Source organism: Squalius cephalus, assembly GCF_949319135.1.
Source record: "Squalius cephalus genome assembly, chromosome: 12".
Taxonomy (NCBI): Eukaryota; Metazoa; Chordata; class Actinopteri; order Cypriniformes; family Leuciscidae; genus Squalius; species Squalius cephalus.
Window position 1 is genome coordinate 38,095,450 of NC_137133.1, and position 18,321 is coordinate 38,113,770.

Below are 18,321 nucleotides of genomic sequence, written 5' to 3' on the forward strand. Positions count from 1 at the left end.
GTTATTCCTCCTCTCTCTTTCTCTCTCGCTCTCTATCTCTCTTGCTCTCTCCCTATCTGTTGCTCTCTCCCTTTCTCTCTCGCTCTCTCTCTTTCTATCTCTCCCTATCTGTTGCTTTCTCTCTCGCTCTCTCTCTCTCTCTCTCTCTCTCCCTATCTGTTGCTCTCTCTCTCTCTCCTGAAGTATGCCAAGTATCTGGAGAGCTACAGCACCGAGGGCGTTCGGCACATCTATAAGAAGGCGTGCACGGTCCACCTTCCCAAGAAACCCACCGTTCACCTGCTCTGGGCGGCCTTTGAGGAGCAGCAAGGTAAAACGTTACGCTGTTGACTTGGTAAACAGGTATTATAGGGTTAATTCGCCCAAAAATTAAAATGATCCCATAATTTATTCACCCTCAAGCCATCCTAGGTGTATATGACTTTCTTCTTTCAGGCGAACACAGTTATATTAAATATCCTGGCTCTTCCCAGCTTTATAATGGCAGTGAATGGACTCGCGTACGGCCATTACTGGAAGCCAGAGATTATAGTTTATAAAGGTATAAATATGGATTTTTTCCTACTAAAACGCTTCAGACGGCCTTTATCAACCCCTGGAGCCGTACGGCTGATTTCTTTTATGATGGATGGATGCACTTTTTTTGGGCTTCAAAATCTGTCACCATTTACTCCCATTATAAAGCTAGGAAGAGCCAGGATATTTTTAATATAACTGATTGTTTGACTGAAAGAACAATGTCTTCTACACCTAGGATGGCTTGAGGGTGAATGAACCCTTTAAACAATACTAAAAATCAAGTACCGTATTTTCTGGAATGTAAGTATATAAAAATGCAACATAAAATGGTGTATTGATCAACGCCAAACCTTAAAACTACTTGCCTCAAGCTCCATGTGCAAATTTGGCCTCTTTTCCCACATCCATATTCTCCTCTTTCGCTTCTTCCTTTTTCCAGCACACTTAAAAACACAAATGCCAAAGTGCGATTCATCTTGCGCTGTTCATTTACCACTAGCGCACGCTGATGACGTTTTATTCTTATATACTGACTTGCGTCGTAGCAAAGTTCCTTTCGAGGAAAGTCTATTTGAATCCTGAAATAACACAATTCCACAAATAATATTACACATATTTCAACAGTTTGTAGAATGCCTTTTAGTTTTGCTCTGGCTTGGCATTTATATTGTCGTTTACAGTGAATGGCATTTATACTTGTATGTTTTTCATTCCTGTTCTAAATATTTAGTTTTTTTTCTTTCTTTTTTTTTTTTCTGTAGTGATGGGAACTAAACTGTTTAATATGGAAGCTTGTTTCCGCCACAGAATAAAACATTTTAAAAGATAATTGATTCTCAGTTGCGAGTTTATATCTCGCAATTCTGAGAAATAAAGTCAGAATTGCGAGATAAAAAGTCGCAATTATCTTTAAAAATGTTTTATTCTGTGGCGAAAACCAACTTAGATTTTTTAAATATTTGTAAATGTTTTGTTTTTACCGATATTTTACATTATTTCTGAAAGTAGTAATAAAATGTGACTTATACAATGTTTTTTTTTTCTCTCTCAACAATTCAATTTTGACACGGTGCGACTTATTTTCCAGAAAATCTGGTAATTTGTCAAGTCCAGTTTATTTTTATCCCACTTTTCACAATAAATACACATTGTTTCAAAGCAGCTTTACAGAAATTTATGATGTAAATGCTTATAATATCTTAATATTTTCATGCCTTAAGTTACATTTTATGACGATCAAGCAGTTGAGATGGGCAAAACCAGTCAAACGTTTTAGATCTGTAAGATTTTAAATGTTTTTAAAAGAAGTCTCTTCCGCTCAACAGCTGCATTTATTTGAGTGAATTTTTTTTTTTTTTTTTTTGTTAAATATGACCATTTAAAATAACTTTTCTATGCAAATATATAGTGAAGTGTAATTTATTCCTGTGATCAAAGCTGAATTTTCAGCATTATTACTCCAGTCTTCAGTTCATTTGAAATAGAAAGATTATATTTCAAATAAATGCAGTTCTTTTGAACTTTCTATTCATGAAAGAATCCTGAAAAAATGGAAACAACTGTTATCAACTGATTTAAAAGGATTTGAGCATCAAATCATCATATTAGAGTGATTTCTGAAGGATCATGTGACTCTGAAGACTGGAGTAATGATGCTGAAAATTCAGCTTTGATCACAGGAATAAATTACATTTTACTATATATCCACAAAGTTATTTTAAATGGTCATTTAACAAAAAAAAAACAAAAAAAACATTTTTGATTTAAATAAATGCAGCCTCGGTGAGCAGAAGAGACTTCTTTTAAAAACAAAAAATCTACCGATCCAACACTTTTGACTGGTTAGTGTGTATAGTATCTCTTTATGTGCGTGTGCACCGTATGCATGCGTGTTTGACACTGATTTCTGTCAAATCTGGTGCCCCGACAGGCAGCATCGATGAGGCCCGGAGCATCCTGAAAGCGTTCGAGGAGGGCGTCCCGGGACTGGCCATGGTGAGGTTGAGACGGGTGAGTCTGGAGCGCCGGCACGGGAACATGGACGAAGCCGAGGCTTTGCTGCGGGACGCCATCACCAACGGGAAGAACAGCAGCGAGTCCTCGTTCTACGCGGTGAAACTGGCGCGACAGATGGTCAAAGTGCAGAAGAGCATCGGGAAGGCCAAGAAAGTGCTGATGGAGGCCGTCGAAAAAGACGAGGTCGTGTTATTTTCGCTGAATGAACACACATATTTAAGTATTTTCATTTGTATGCACCAATATAACAATGCATTATCCATTTAATTTGATAAGATTTTTTTTTAATTGCATTTTTTTTTTTTTTGTCATAATTGATTTTTTTCCATCTCTGCGATAAATATTGCAGTATAAAAAAACAAGTTTCAGCATTTGACTTATTATTAATGAATCTAGAATTATTGGCATGAGAACATAATTTAAAAAAGTATACTTTTACTATTATGTGACATTATACCCAAATATTCTTCATACAGCGAAGTACCAGTAAAATTTCTAAAACATTTGGAAGCAAAAATGATTGGGACACTTTGAGCTGATCAAGTGTGTTTTCTTTAATTGCTAATGCTCTTTTTACACACAGACTGAACACAATGAAGCATTGCTTGGTGATTGGTTGAGCTAAACTGGTATTATCTAATTGTGTAGTTAAATTTAACAGCTGACAGATATTCAACATGATTCATGTGTGAGACAGTCTAACAGAAGGACGGACAAAACCAGTCAAATATCAACTGAGTTCATAACTCATATTTTATTACCATTTTCTAAACTATAGCGAATAAACAGTGATAATGTGAGAAATATTGAAGGTAGTGATGAAGTTCGGATCATTTGTGACACGCAATTAACGGGATCGTTCACGAATGACCCATCACTAGTTGAAGGTGTCTGAACTCAGGTTTGACTGTGTGTGTGTTTGCGCCTGCAGACGAACCCGAAGCTGTACCTGAACCTGCTTGAGCTCGAGTACAGCGGAGACGTGCAGCAGAACGAGCCGGAGATCATCGCGTGCTTCGACCGAGCGCTGAGCAGCTCCATGCCTCTCGAGTCGCGCGTCACCTTCTCCCAGCGCAAGGTCGAGTTCCTCGAGGACTTCGGCAGTGACATCAACGTGTACGTAACTTTCCTCTATTCTTAAAGGTGCTGTATGTAGTAGCGTTTTTACTCCACTAAAGCATAAAAATACCATATGTTTGCAGATATTTATGAAACATGCTAAGATCACGCACTCGTATCGCTGAAGAACACTTCTGCATACACCGTTATTTTACTGATTATTTTACACGTTCCGTGTTATCAGTCAGTTTTTGTTTTGGTCTGTGTGACTCCTCCCTCTGCCAGTTCAGCCAATAGTATTTCGACACCCCGGGATGCCAGTTGTCGGAGAAAACAGCGTATTGTAGCCATGGAAACGAACAAACTGGGTCGGATATTGCAGATTCCACACAACCTAAAAAGCCTCGATCCATCTAAAAATATGAACGAGAGCATTAAGACGTGGATAAATCTACTCATTAACTGGCAGTCTGTAAGTGTCTTTGGCTTTCGTTGTCAATTGACCCTTCGCAGGGAGTTTGATTGACAGGTGATCTGACCAATCATAATCCGCCATCCGCCGAATCCACCATTTTTGTCCGATAAAGCAGTCAGGAGAGTTAGTAGATTAACGTTGGAGGATTTGAACTTTATAAACGGAGTGTACTGACGTCTTTCTGCAGTTAACACAACAACGAGCTTTGATATTTTGAATTTGGACTGCAGTACTGATTTCGACCACTAGCTGCCATTCTTACAGACTGCACCTTTAACAGGGTTTCCGCGGGGTCTTAAAGTCTTAAGTCTAAAATTCTGAACTTTAAATTTAAGGCCTTAAAAACGGCCAGATTTTCATCCTAGGTCTTAAATTTAATTTAGTCTGGTCTAAAAAAGTGTTAACCCTCGTTCATTTCCAGAAACGCTGGCTGCAGAAAGTTATTACAAAGTAGCAAAAAAGTATGGAGTTGTAGCCTACAAAGGTTGTCTCCAACACGTCGCTCACGTGCTACCAGTCGCTCGTGGCTTGATATGAGCTAGCTCGCTAGAGGCCGTTCACATATCGCGTCTTTTGCGCGCTCAAGTTTGTTCAAATGTAGGCGTGCGGCAAGCGCGCTCATAATTGAAGCGACGCGCTAATTTTTTTACCAGGCGCAACGAGATGAAAAAAATCTAAACTTTTCAGAATGCCGCAAACGCACCGCAGGTCATGTGACAGGAACCAACCAATCACCCCTTCCCATAACAACATTGAAAGCTCAGTCAGCATGAAGGATGGGGGTGCACCCAAACACTACTAATAAATATAAGCTAATGTGTAAATGTCAGTAATTTATCTTTTTTGACTCATTCTTTTTATAAAAAATTATTTAAAGGCTGAAATATGAGGTTTATCTTTGTATAAAACCTTTTTTGTCAAAACTTTATTTGAACTTGTACATGTTAGTAGATAACATGTTGCAAGACACTCTTAAAATCCGGCCATCATTTTTAATGGTATTTTAATGTTTACGTAAAACAAAAAGTGCATATTGATGCAAATCAATTTGTTATTTGCTGTTTTTTGACATAAAACTTGTTGAATTGACTTCATTCTGTAGTATTAGTACTTTTTGAACAGGATTCTGTGATAAGCGTGATCATTTTGGTAACTTTAATCATCTCGTCATTTCCTCTAGTTATGATCAACTATGATCAACAATAATTGTGTTTTTACAGTATAATATGCAAAAGTAAAATTTTCTATTAAAAAAATATCTACCTCTTCCTCTCTCTCACACACACACACATCAGATAATCCTAGATAGATAGAAAGATACTCTAATGATCCTGAGGTAGCTATCTAACTTGGATAATGCGTCGTGTAGGTCTTAAATTTCAATCTTTATGGTCTTAATGTCTTAAAGGTCTTAAATGTGACTTACTGAAACCTGCAGAAACCCTGTTTAAGCTCCTCCTTTCACACTGAGGCCGATATTTTCATATGCGTTTTGTCGTATTCGTCATTCGGTGGCTCTGAATCGTAAGAACACCTCAAATGCTACGGATGCGAAAAACGCAGATAATCGAACCCAATCTGAATTTTTTTTATGATGGACGGACGAACATGTCTTGACCTTTACTCTGAACATTAGTTTAGGGAAGCTGTTTTTAACTTGACTGTTTTTAACCGCAGGCTTGTGGCGGCATACGAACAGCATCAGCGGCTCGAGACGGAGCAGGAGACGTTAAAGAGGAAAGCAGAGAACGGGTAAGGGACGCAGATCTGTGATCTGATCTGTGCTTATTACTAGTGGTGGAATGCATCACTAAATTCACGGTTCGGATCATTTACAGTTTTTGAGCCACGGATCGGATCATACCGCATCAAAAACTACTAGCCTAACTGATAAAGTTCAAACATTATTAAAAGCAAGTGAACAGTCAGTAATAAAATAAGAACAAATACACAAATTACAAGCAGAGATGAAAATTAAATAACAAAGTTACAAAGTCTAACAGTATTCAGGTACAGAAATTAAAGGGGTGGTTCAGGATTTTCGACATCGGACCTCATTTTCAAGTGAGCCTGTTATTCATCAGTGGAGACAGTTTTCAAAAAAATTCATCCAGTCCTTACTTTTGGATAGTTCGATAATTCTCTCAACAGACATTTACATCGATAGTCTGGCGTTATAATTTATTTGCTTTTGGTGTTGTCACAGAGACATCCAGAGTTCTTCAAAATAACACATGGAGGACGTTAAATGCCAGTTTTTATATTTATTTAAGTTCTCCCAAGCCAGTAAAGTGCAGGGTGCTCACAGGTGCCAAAGCATGAAAAATTCATAAACTTCAATATACAAAAAACAATAACCTTGCATCAGGTTTAATACTTCAATCAGAGTACTCAGCTGATACAGCATTCGCTACCACCAGTCTTAGCCCTCCTGATCACTTCATTATGTGAGAATTTATGCACCTGGGTACAACCATTTCTCAGTAATAATCACATGGGGAAGTAATAAAGACCATGAACATGTAATAAATATCAAGTAAAAGTATTATGTGATCAAGTAACTCCATTTCCTTCACCACACAAATTTAAATAACAGTACAAACTTCAATAAATAAATTATTCAGCAATAATTAGAGGAAGTAAACATTAACATTAAACAATTCCCCCTCCTCTCGCACCATACTTGGTATCTCCCACTCCCCATGATGCAACACAGCACAGGTATAAAAAGCATGAGAAAAGTCCATTCCAGTCTTTTACCCAAATCAAGATGGCCACCACCATGTATGCAGATCCAGGTGACAAGCAACAGTCTGTAGCAACTTCAAATGTCCTCTGGGCTAGTGCTCAGGTGGCCAGTCTGAGACACAACAGTATAGTTGTAGATATATTTGTGTGGTTAATCCATCTCTCCTGTTGCTGGTACATCAAGGTAAATAAAGAGTCTTTTAAAAACCAAGTATGTGTTCATGTGTTTTGTGAAAGGGCTAACAAGGGGTCACAAAGAAATGAGGGTAGCTCTGTGACAGGTGTACTGTGGAGTGGGTAAAACTGTTTTTAATGGCTGGCTAACGTGCACCGTTGACTCGCGCTAGCCTAGCATAGGCGAACTATCCAAAAGTAAGGACTGGATGAATTTTTTTGAAAACTGTCTCCACTGATGAATAACAACCAGGCTCACTTGAAAATGAGGTCCGATGTCGAAAATCCTGAACCACCCCTTTACATTTACATTTATTCATTTAGCAGACGCTTTTATCCAAAGCGACTTACAAATGAGAACAATAGAAGCAGTGAAACTAACAGTAGGACAACAAAATGCAACTGACAAACATCCGGTTTCTTTCTCAACTGTTCACTTATGACAGAGCCAGTTTTACAATACAGTTTTAAGGAGAAAATACTCAGGAATGGGTTTGACTTATGAATTTACACATGGTTTGTTTTAAAGCACATTAAAAACACCACATAGACGTATAAACAACATTAAAAGCTGGATTTCCATCACAGGGGGACTTTAAATGCAGCAGCTTTACACACACCAAACTAGAGTTTTATTCATATCTATATTCTGAAGGTTTGTTCTTATCATTCGCCTGATATACAGGACATTTTATTCCTGAAAACATGGCGCAAATGCATTTCAGTCTGTCGACAGTATTTTCTGCAAAAGAGAAATCCAAAACCCCCTCTGGGGAAAAAAAACTTAATACATCAACTAAATCAAACAGTAATTATGAATCTGACTTTATCCAATGTTCAGATTTCTGTTTTGGAAATGAATGCAAATGAGTGCATATTTAATAAGATGGCTAATTTGCATATTTAAAACAATTTGAGAGAACTTGTAACACAAAGTTGAGATGAGTGTTTTGTCTGGTATGATGCAGCTCAGAGGAGCCGGATGCAAAGAGACAGCGAACAGACGACCAATCAGCAGCCTCGGGTCAGATGATGGACATGCAGGCCAACAATGCAGGATACAACTATAACAACTGGTATCAGGTCAGTTTATGACCGTATAGATGCCTGAACATGGGTCTTTATACAGGGTTCGTACAAGGTGTTTTAAAGGTGCAGTCTGTAAGAATGACTAGTGGTGGACATAGGTACTGCACCCGAATTCAAAATATCGGAGATCGTCGTTTCTCCCGCCTCCTCAGACTCAACACTCACACGGGTCGCCAGTTTGAGACACGCAACAGGGACAAGCGCAATGGACAATGAAAATTGGCAACATGCCAAAACACGGACCAAAACAATAACACACATTCCAGCCTGGAAACACACATTTCAAAGTAAAATAACTGAGGGGTAGAAGTGTTTTACAGAGAAACGAGTGTGTGAACTTAGCATGTTTCCTCAATATATGCTAAATTAGTATGGCATCTTTATGCTTAAGTGGAGTGAAAAAGTTACACACTGCACCTTTAAAGTGCTTGAATTTGACTTTTTGAAATGTAAGTCCTGGAAAACCCTTGAAAACAGCCGAATTTATGAAAGGGTACTTGAAAAGTGCTTGAATTATTGAAGGCAAATATATGTGAAATTTAGTGTTAAATTTTATCAATAAAACAATCTTTTCACACCAAATCAACGCCACAGCCCGTCTGATATAGAGCCGTTTCTCATGGTTATGAGTGTGATATTCCTCATAAATATCCAAGTATATGATACAGCTTTCATTCTTCAGGTCAATCATATATTGAGGAAAAAATATCAGTTTGAATAAGGAAAGCGATATCTATGGAAGCTTGTTTCCGCCACAAAATAAAACATTTTAAAAGATAATTGCGACTTTTTATCTCACAATTGTGAAGTTTACATCTCGCAATACTGAATTCTGAGATATAAAGTCAGAATTGCGGGAAATAAAGTCAGAATTCAGACTTTTTTTTCTCGCAATTGCGACTTTATATCACGCAATTCTGACATCTTTTCTCAGAATTGTGAGATATAAAGTCCAATTCTAAGGAAAAAAATTTTTTTTTTTTTTTTTTTACCTCAATAGTTTATATCTCACAATTCTGACTTTATAACACGCAATTGCGACTTTATTTCTCAGAATTGCGACTTTTATTTCTCACAATTCTGCTTCAAAACAAGCTTCCATAGATATCTTTGTCATAGTATCCTTTCAATGGTTAAAGTTACCGCAGTCATTGCATCCGCTGCACTTTATTTGTACCATTTTTGTTTTTATTGGTTTATTTTTATTCATCTATTTATCTTTTTTTGGAATTTGAAGGTAATGGATATTGTTTGATTAGTGAGATCTCTGATTGGATTCCTTGAAAACCAAAAAGTAGTGCTTTAAAAGTGCAGTGTGTAACATTTAGCGGCATTTATCTAGTGGTGAGGTTGTGAACTGCACCCAACAGAAGTTACGCTGGCCGACAGGAAGTGATGTCGTCGTCTGAGACGGCAGAGAGTAGCAGTTCAGCAATGAGGTTTCTTTGCAAAGATTAAGAAATAAGGTTTACTTAATTATTGCGCATAATTGTGAATATTATTGTTACTTGTTCATCATTGTGTCAGTGTTTTATTCACTGACTTTAGCTAGCGTGAAGAACAGCGAAACGCGTTTGTCCGCTCAGGGCCACTGTAGAAACGTGGATGTAAGCGGACCCGCGGTGTGTGTGTAGAGAGAAATGCTCATTCTAAGCTAATAAACACATAACGGTTCATTATGTAAGCTCTTTATACTCCACTGAAAACATAATGTATATGATATTGCACTTCTGTCAACAGATCCTCCTAAATATTACACACTGCACCTTTAAAAAAGTCCATGTTACAGTACCTGTACGAACCGTATTTATACAACTGTACACTCACAACCATCTGTGTTTTTCTCTTCCAGCAATATAATTCGTGGGGAGGTCAGAATTCCTGGGGTCAGTACGGTCAATACGGTCAGTATAACCAGTACTACCCACCGCCTCCCACATAATGACCATCAGGAGTCCTGCATCTTTACACCCGCTCGAACTGCTGCAACACACACACCGTCTCGCATCAGACATTCTGTGTTCTCTTCTGTTGAAAAGTCAGCTTTCCCCCCTTCCCTCTGTCTAAGTGCAACTGAGTTTTTAATGAAGCTTGATTGGTTTAGTGCTTTTGGAGGTTTAGTTGTGTTCGGTGAACGATTTACATTTGTGTGGAAGGAGTGGAGAATGCAACACTTTGAGATGAAATCTGCTCTCCTCAATCAATGTGATCCTATTTTCAGAGATAAACGTGACATGAAGACGTTTTTTTTATTATTTTGACTTGGTTTCATAATAAAGAGATTGACATCCTACACGCCTGTGAATGTGGTTCATTTACTCATGCGGCTGTTTGAATGTTTATACTAACATTATAATATCTACACAGGGCTGCCCACTCTCACGCAATTGACACTTTTGATGTGAAACTAATTCTCAGAATCTCTCAATTTTATTATGAAATTCAAACAATAAATACTGTTTTGGCGCTTGTAAATGTGATGTGACAGACCGTAGCGCCTCAGTTCAAGCGGCACTTGAACCGATCAATAGGCATGTTGAAAGATACAGTACAACTTAGCCAGATGTATATGCCTTATTGATCAATCAGTGTTTTTCAACCGCGGAAAGAGGTCAAAAGCTGGAGAACAATGAAACATTACATTACATTTACCTCAGGAAAGCCATTTAATGACCATAGCACATTAGTTGGCTAGAAAAATTAGCTATAGAGAGGAGTATTTTGCTAAATATGTGCACTATTACATACATTTTTTACTTGTATCATTAAAATATAACGTTGTTATTATAACAGCATTATATTTAAGTTATTTTTTACATTTAATAATACCAGCTGACAGGGCTCTCTGTATGTTTACAGCATTAGGTGAGATTTATTTTAAGAAAAATGTATATGTAGGCTTATCTACTGTACATATTTATCCAAATGAATCAAGATTGAAATCAAATTAAATCGAATTAAATTGAAATTGTTAAATTTGTGTCGAGCAATATTTTAAACAGTAGCCTATGCACCATGTAAAAACTGTAACGTCACTAAGTTTAATACAATTCTGTTTAGTTACTAAATGTTTTGACAATCACAATACACTTATTGTGATGCAAATTTTTTTTTACACCCCCCCCCATCCATAATTCTCGCTCCAAGCTAAACTCAAAAGTTGGCAGCCCTGTCTAAACTGTTGCTTTAAATGTACTATTTGCATTTTGTTTAGCAACAAACTAACCGTTTTATTCTATAGCATCTGAGATTGTATATTTCGAGAACTGTCTGGTGTCAGTGGAGAAAAGCCAAGTCATGTCACTCGGCGGCCATCTTGGAAACGCCTCAGTCATCTCTCTGAACAACACATCAAATTCTCCAAAGCTGTTCACCAAGCTTGCGATTTTAAGTCACCAATAAAATGACAACAACTGTCTCCTAAATGTTAATCATAACCATAAATGCGTTTTTCAGGCTGGACCAGTCAACGCGCATGCGCAGTCATAAGCGCGCGTCTCAGCAGTGACGAGCTTCTAACGACATTATTCACAGCAGCGCCATTTTTGATTTATAGCGGGAATGAACGCGACGCTGTGAGGAATAGACATCTCTTCAGTGGGTTGTACTGTTATTTAATGTGTTTTTGAATTGTTCTGCTGACGAAATTTCATGAAAATAAGTGATCTAGGATTTTTTTTTTTACAGCGGATGCCATTAAAAACACAGCAAGTCTATAATCCCTCACAGCCCCGATTTCAAACCTGTCATGGCGCCGCGCTGAAAACGGTCTATGATTGGCTCTTTTATTTAGGAGGCGGGGCTTATTCCGCTAAATCGCGCGTTTCACTGATAAAAGCTTTGCTTATTTCTCATCTTACATTTTTATATCAAAATAATTTTATATTTGTACTTGATATATTCGGGCTGGTTTTGTTTACCATTGGCCTCTTAAAAATGTGTGTCAGTCAAATTAAAAGTCTTAAAAGCCTAATTTTTCTTCTTTCCCAGAGAACGTGAGCGTATGAAAACAGATGATTTTCTTTGGTTTTCCAGCATCTTCTCAACAGTGACTGTATTTGATGAGGCTGAGATCACCTATTCATCGAGGAACTGATGCTCAAGAAGGAAACAAACACAATAATAAGCGACATTTTGTACTGGATAATAATTTTAACATTTACTTTTTGAAATATAGCCTATATACTCCGCTATCAAGGAACGTTCTCTCATGGTTCTTCCTTCCAGTAACATTAATAAAGCATTTCTTCAAAATCTTCTGGTCTTTATTAGTGTTCTCAAAATGTTTCACATCTGTTCTTTTTTATTTAATTTTTTTAAATACATTTTATTCAATTCCACAAGAACTAAATGCAGTACATTGTTACACATTAAAAACATCACATAGTTACTGAAATTTCAGGATACATTTATTTATTTTTTTAAATAATTTGTTCCAAAAGGTTTGTGTATACTTTAAAGTCATTATAAAATGTAGTAAAAATGGTTCCCAAAGTTTCCACTTATTTTCTAATAAAATAAACATTGATTCATTTTTGTTGTTGTTTCTCTTTTTTCTTGTTCTTTTTCTGTTTTATGTATGTATCATTGTATAACGTTCAATATCTGCGTTTGAGCGAACGCTTAATTTTTATTCTTGCTGCATACGTCACGATCACGTGGGCCGCGCTTTTCCCAGAGTTCTTTGCTCCGCACATGCGCACTTTCCTTTCCTCGTCCAGTTGTGGAACGACTAGCATCATCCAATGTAAGGCCTGCTAATCAAAGCACTTATTTATCGCGTTTATCGTCTTTAATGTACTTTAATGCTGCATGGACTGCATTCATAAGCGTTATCGTGTGTTATGTTCAAACCCTGAGCCGAAATATCTCGGTATAAGCCTTTAAATCGCGTTTATTTTCTCCGGGTGATCCACACGGCGCTCGCGCACGCGACACACTCACTCTTACACGAGTTTCTGCTAATGTCTGTCATTAAACATTTAGTCTCATATCTCTTAGAAGATGATAAACACTTACAGTAGTTCAAGAGAATGCAGAAAGACGAATATCATGAAATCATGATTTCCGTTATAAAGTACATCAGACATTATTGGTTTAAGGACAATAAAACTTGTTTCTGACCATTAAGATTAAGAAATATTTATGGTTATTATTAATATTGAAAACAGTTATTTACATTTTTATTTCAGGATTCTTTGTTTATTTTAAAGTTATAAAGTACAGTATTTGTATGAAATATAATCTTTTTGTAACATTATAAATTTAATGCGTCCTTGATGAATAACAGTATTGATTTCTTTCAACAACAAAAAAATTAAACATTTGAATTAGTGTATAATGTTACAAAAGCTTTCTATTTCAGACAAATGCTGTACTTCTAAACTTTATATTCATCAAAGAATCCTGAGAAATAAAGTGTATCACAGTTTCATCACAGAAATATGACAGTTTTCAACACTGATAATAATCATAAATGTTTCTTTAGCATCAGATCCTCATATTAGAGTGATTTCTGAAGGATCATGTGACACTGAAGACTGGAGTAATGATGCTGAACATTCAGCTTTGATCACAGGAATAAATTACACTTTACTGTATATTCACATAGACAACAGATGATTTACATTAGAATAATATTTCACTGTTTTTACTGCTTTTAATCAAATCCAGATCTGGTGACTTATTTCGAAAACAAAAAATCTTATATATATAGGCTATATATGTATATGTGTGTGTATAAATATGCATGCATGTGTGTGTGTATATATGCATATACATTTTTTTATATATATATTAATGTGTACTAATAATGAATGAAAAGTGAATAAGTTTGAATATATTATTGTTACTTTTGATCCGTGAGGTCTGGTCTTATCGGGTCTGGTTGAGTGTGTGTTGATCTGGTGTGTGTGTGTGTGTTTCAGCTCATCATGCAGCTGTTCCTGCGCGCTCAGTCTCTACACACACTCCAGGTGTCCGGACACGAGACCGTCCATGACATCAAGGTGAGCATGAGCCTCAGTGTGTTCTCAGATGTGTGTGTGTGTGTGTGCTCGCGCTCATGCTGATGCTGTGTGTGTGTGTGTGTGTGTGTGTGTGTGTGTGTGTGTGTAGGCTCAGGTCCAGGCTCTGGAGGGTCTGTCTGTGGAGGAGCAGGTGCTTCTGCTGTCCGGATCTCCACTGGAAGATGAACACACACTTCTGAGCTGCGGAGTCACTGAGCACTGCACACTGGAGCTGACCGCCAGACTCCTGGGAGGTACTCACTCACTCTCTCTCACTCTCTCTCACACACACACACACACACACACACACACACACACACACACACACACACACACACACACACACACACTCACTCACTCACTCACTCACTCACTCACTCACTCACTCACTCACTCACTCACTCACTCACTCACTCACTCACTCACTCACTCACTCACTCACTCACTCACTCACTCACTCACACACACACACACACACACACACACACACACACACACACACACACACACACACACACACACACACACACACACACACACACACACACACACACACACACACACACACACACACACACACACACACAGGAGCTCACCGCCAGACTCCTGGGAGGTACTCACTCTCTCTCTCACTCACTCACTCACTCACTCACTCTCACACACACACACTCACTCTCACACACACACACACACTGCACACACTAACACACACACACTGGAGCTCACCGCCAGACTCCTGGGAGGTACTCACTCACTCACACACACACACTCTCTCACTCTCTCACTCTCTCACTCTCTCACTCACTCACTCACTCACTCTCTCACACACACACACACACACACACACACTCACTCACTCTCTCACACACACACACACACACACACTCACTCTCACACACACACACACTGCACACACTAACACACACACACTGGAGCTCACCGCCAGACTCCTGGGAGGTACTCACTCTCTCTCACACACACACACACACACACACTGGAGCTCACCGCCAGACTCCTGGGAGTTATACACACACACACACACACACTTTCTCTCTCTCTTTCTCTCTCTCACACACACTCAGTCACCAAAGCCCCTTTCACACAGTGCTTTGAACCCGGCAAATTGCCGGAACGCCTTCTGTGTGAACGCAAACACGACCCGGGATCGATGCCGGATTGGGGATCTAGTAACATTGCCGTGTTCAGTCCCGGAACACGCGCTGTGTGAACAAAAGCCGTAATAATGCCGTGTCGTAGTGATGACGCTGAAGCCGGGATCGTTCGCCAGCTGTGAAACGGTACGTAATGCGCAAGTTTATGATCAAATCAGAGAAATAAATGCTCAAGCGTGGTTTCTCGAGGGAGAGATCGCAGCTCATAAGCAAATCAAGACGCTGCTGAGACATTACAAGTCACATCGATGTCACATGTCTTTACGGGGTTTTTACGGGTTGTGTGTGAACACACTCTTTGATTCCGAAAAATCACTGGCAGTGTGAATGAACCAAAATCAAACAAACCCGGGTCAAATCCCGGCTCACTTTATCTGTGTATCTGTGTGAAAGGGGCTTAACACGCACACTAACAGTCTCACACACTCTACACACACCCCTCTCTCTCTCACACTCACTCACTCACACACACACTTTAATATTATATAATTGTAATTAAAATGTTTGTTTTATTGATTTTTAATTTAATTTAAATTCTAATATATAATATTTATTAATTTATTATTAAATATTTCAATTATTTTAATGTTATATACTCTATAATTTAATTCATTCATTTATAATTTAATTTTGATTTATATATTTGTTTATTCATTAGTATTTCAGTTCATCTGTTAGCTCTCAGATCCATGGCTAATGTTTCCTGTGTTTTACTAGAATGTTCTCAGTTCTCAGTTGTAATGTGTGTGTGTGTGTGTGTGTGTTCAGGTAAAGTTCACGGATCTCTGGCTCGTGCCGGTAAAGTAAGAGGACAGACACCCAAAGTGAGTCGTGTGTTTATTATTATTCTGAAATCAAATGTATTTCCTGTATTTTCCTCAGATGCAGTTCTGTTGGCTAACTCCAGTTCTGTGTGTGTGTGTGTGTGTGTGTGTGTGTGTAGGTGGACAAACAGGAGAAGAAGAAGAAGAAGACGGGCCGCGCCAAGCGTCGCATCCAGTACAACCGTCGCTTTGTTAATGTGGTTCCCACATTCGGGAAGAAGAAGGGTCCCAACGCCAACTCCTAAACCCTGATCACATGACCCATCACTGATCACATGACCATCACTGATCTCTCTCTCTGGAGAAACATGTGCTCACAATAAAGAAGCTTCAGCTGACACGGGTCTCGTTCATTCAGGCTCACCGTGCATGTCATGTGATATATATATGTATATGTATGTGCTTATAATGGGGGGCCAAACAAGAAATAATTATATGTAAATTGTGAATATATAAATGTAAATCTGAATATCTATTTATAAGCCTGAATATAGAAATATAAATCCAAGTATATAGTTGTCAAAATACAGATTTATACATCCTGAACATATAGTTATAACTGAATATATAAATGTAAATCCTGAATATATAGTTATAACTATGGGTATATAAATGTAAATCTAAATATATATAGTTATGTCAGAATATATATTTATAAATGCTGAATATATAAATGTAAATCCTGAATACATAGTTATAACTCTAAATATAGAAATATAAATCTGAGTATTTGTCAGAATATCTATTTTTAAATCCTGAATATATAGTTATAACTGAATATATTAATGCAAATCCTGAATATATAGTTAAAACTGAATATATTAATGCAAATCCTGAATATATAGTTAAAACTGAATATATTAATGCAAATCCTGAATATATAGTTATAACTGAATATATTAATGCAAATCCTGAATATATAGTTATAACTGAATATATTAATGCAAATCCTGAATATATAGTTATAACTGAATATATTAATGCAAATCCTGTATAGTTAAAACTGAATATATTAATGCAAATCCTGAATATATAGTTATAACTGAATATATTAATGCAAATCCTGAATATATAGTTAAAACTGAATATAAAATGTAAATACAAGTATATAGTTAAAACTGAATATAAAATGTAAATACAAGTATATAGTTATAAAACTGAATATATAAATGTAAATCCTGAGTATATAGTTATGTCAGAATATATATTTATAAATCCTGAATATATAGTTATAACTCTGAATAAAGAACTATAAATCCAGGTATATATTTGTCAGAATTTATACTTTTGAATCCTGAATATATAGTTATAACTCTGAACATATAAATGTAAATCCTGAATATATAGTTAAAACTGAATATATTAATGCAAATCCTGAATATATAGTTAAAACTGAATATATTAATGCAAATCCTGAATATATAGTTATAACTGAATATATTAATGCAAATCCTGAATATATAGTTAAAACTGAATATATTAATGCAAATCCTGAATATATAGTTAAAACTGAATATATTAATGCAAATCCTGAATATATAGTTATAACTGAATATATTAATGCAAATCCTGAATATATAGTTAAAACTGAATATATTAATGCAAATCCTGAATATATAGTTATAACTGAATATATTAATGCAAATCCTGAATATATAGTTATAACTGAATATATTAATGCAAATCCTGAATATATAGTTATAACTGAATATATTAATGCAAATCCTGAATATATAGTTAAAACTGAATATATTAATGCAAATCCTGAATATATAGTTATAACTGAATATATTAATGCAAATCCTGAATATATAGTTATAACTGAATATATTAATGCAAATCCTGAATATATAGTTATAACTGAATATATTAATGCAAATCCTGTATAGTTAAAACTGAATATATTAATGCAAATCCTGAATATATAGTTATAACTGAATATATTAATGCAAATCCTGAATATATAGTTATAACTGAATATATTAATGCAAATCCTGAATATATAGTTAAAACTGAATATAAAATGTAAATACAAGTATATAGTTAAAACTGAATATATTAATGCAAATCCTGAATATATAGTTAAAACTGAATATATTAATGCAAATCCTGAATATATAGTTAAAACTGAATATATTAATGCAAATCCTGAATATATAGTTAAAACTGAATATATTAATGCAAATCCTGAATATATAGTTATAACTGAATATATTAATGCAAATCCTGAATATATA

General features: G+C 36.5%; 2 protein-coding genes across 2 annotated transcripts in view; both read left to right on the forward strand.

Moving 5' to 3' along the window:
- The window catches only part of prpf39 (PRP39 pre-mRNA processing factor 39 homolog (yeast)), a 14,921-nt gene extending 4,752 nt beyond the window's left edge, over nucleotides 1-10,169 (forward strand). Inside the window, exons 5-10 of the mRNA XM_079889231.1 lie at nucleotides 3-310; nucleotides 2,450-2,718; nucleotides 3,467-3,651; nucleotides 5,747-5,821; nucleotides 7,960-8,074; nucleotides 9,933-10,169. Coding sequence (XP_079745357.1) covers nucleotides 3-310; nucleotides 2,450-2,718; nucleotides 3,467-3,651; nucleotides 5,747-5,821; nucleotides 7,960-8,074; nucleotides 9,933-10,022 — 1,042 coding nt within the window. The 3' untranslated portion in view covers nucleotides 10,023-10,169. The remainder of the gene's footprint in view (nucleotides 1-2; nucleotides 311-2,449; nucleotides 2,719-3,466; nucleotides 3,652-5,746; nucleotides 5,822-7,959; nucleotides 8,075-9,932) is intronic.
- A 2,590-nt stretch (nucleotides 10,170-12,759) lies between these two features.
- On the forward strand, nucleotides 12,760-16,422 carry faua (FAU ubiquitin like and ribosomal protein S30 fusion a). The gene is made up of 5 exons (XM_079889417.1): nucleotides 12,760-12,827; nucleotides 14,008-14,088; nucleotides 14,198-14,342; nucleotides 16,029-16,084; nucleotides 16,204-16,422. Exons 2-5 carry the CDS (start codon nucleotides 14,014-14,016, stop codon nucleotides 16,327-16,329), a joined length of 402 nt encoding a protein of 133 aa, XP_079745543.1. The 5' UTR covers nucleotides 12,760-12,827; nucleotides 14,008-14,013; the 3' UTR covers nucleotides 16,330-16,422.
- The last annotated feature ends 1,899 nt before the right edge of the window (nucleotides 16,423-18,321 follow it).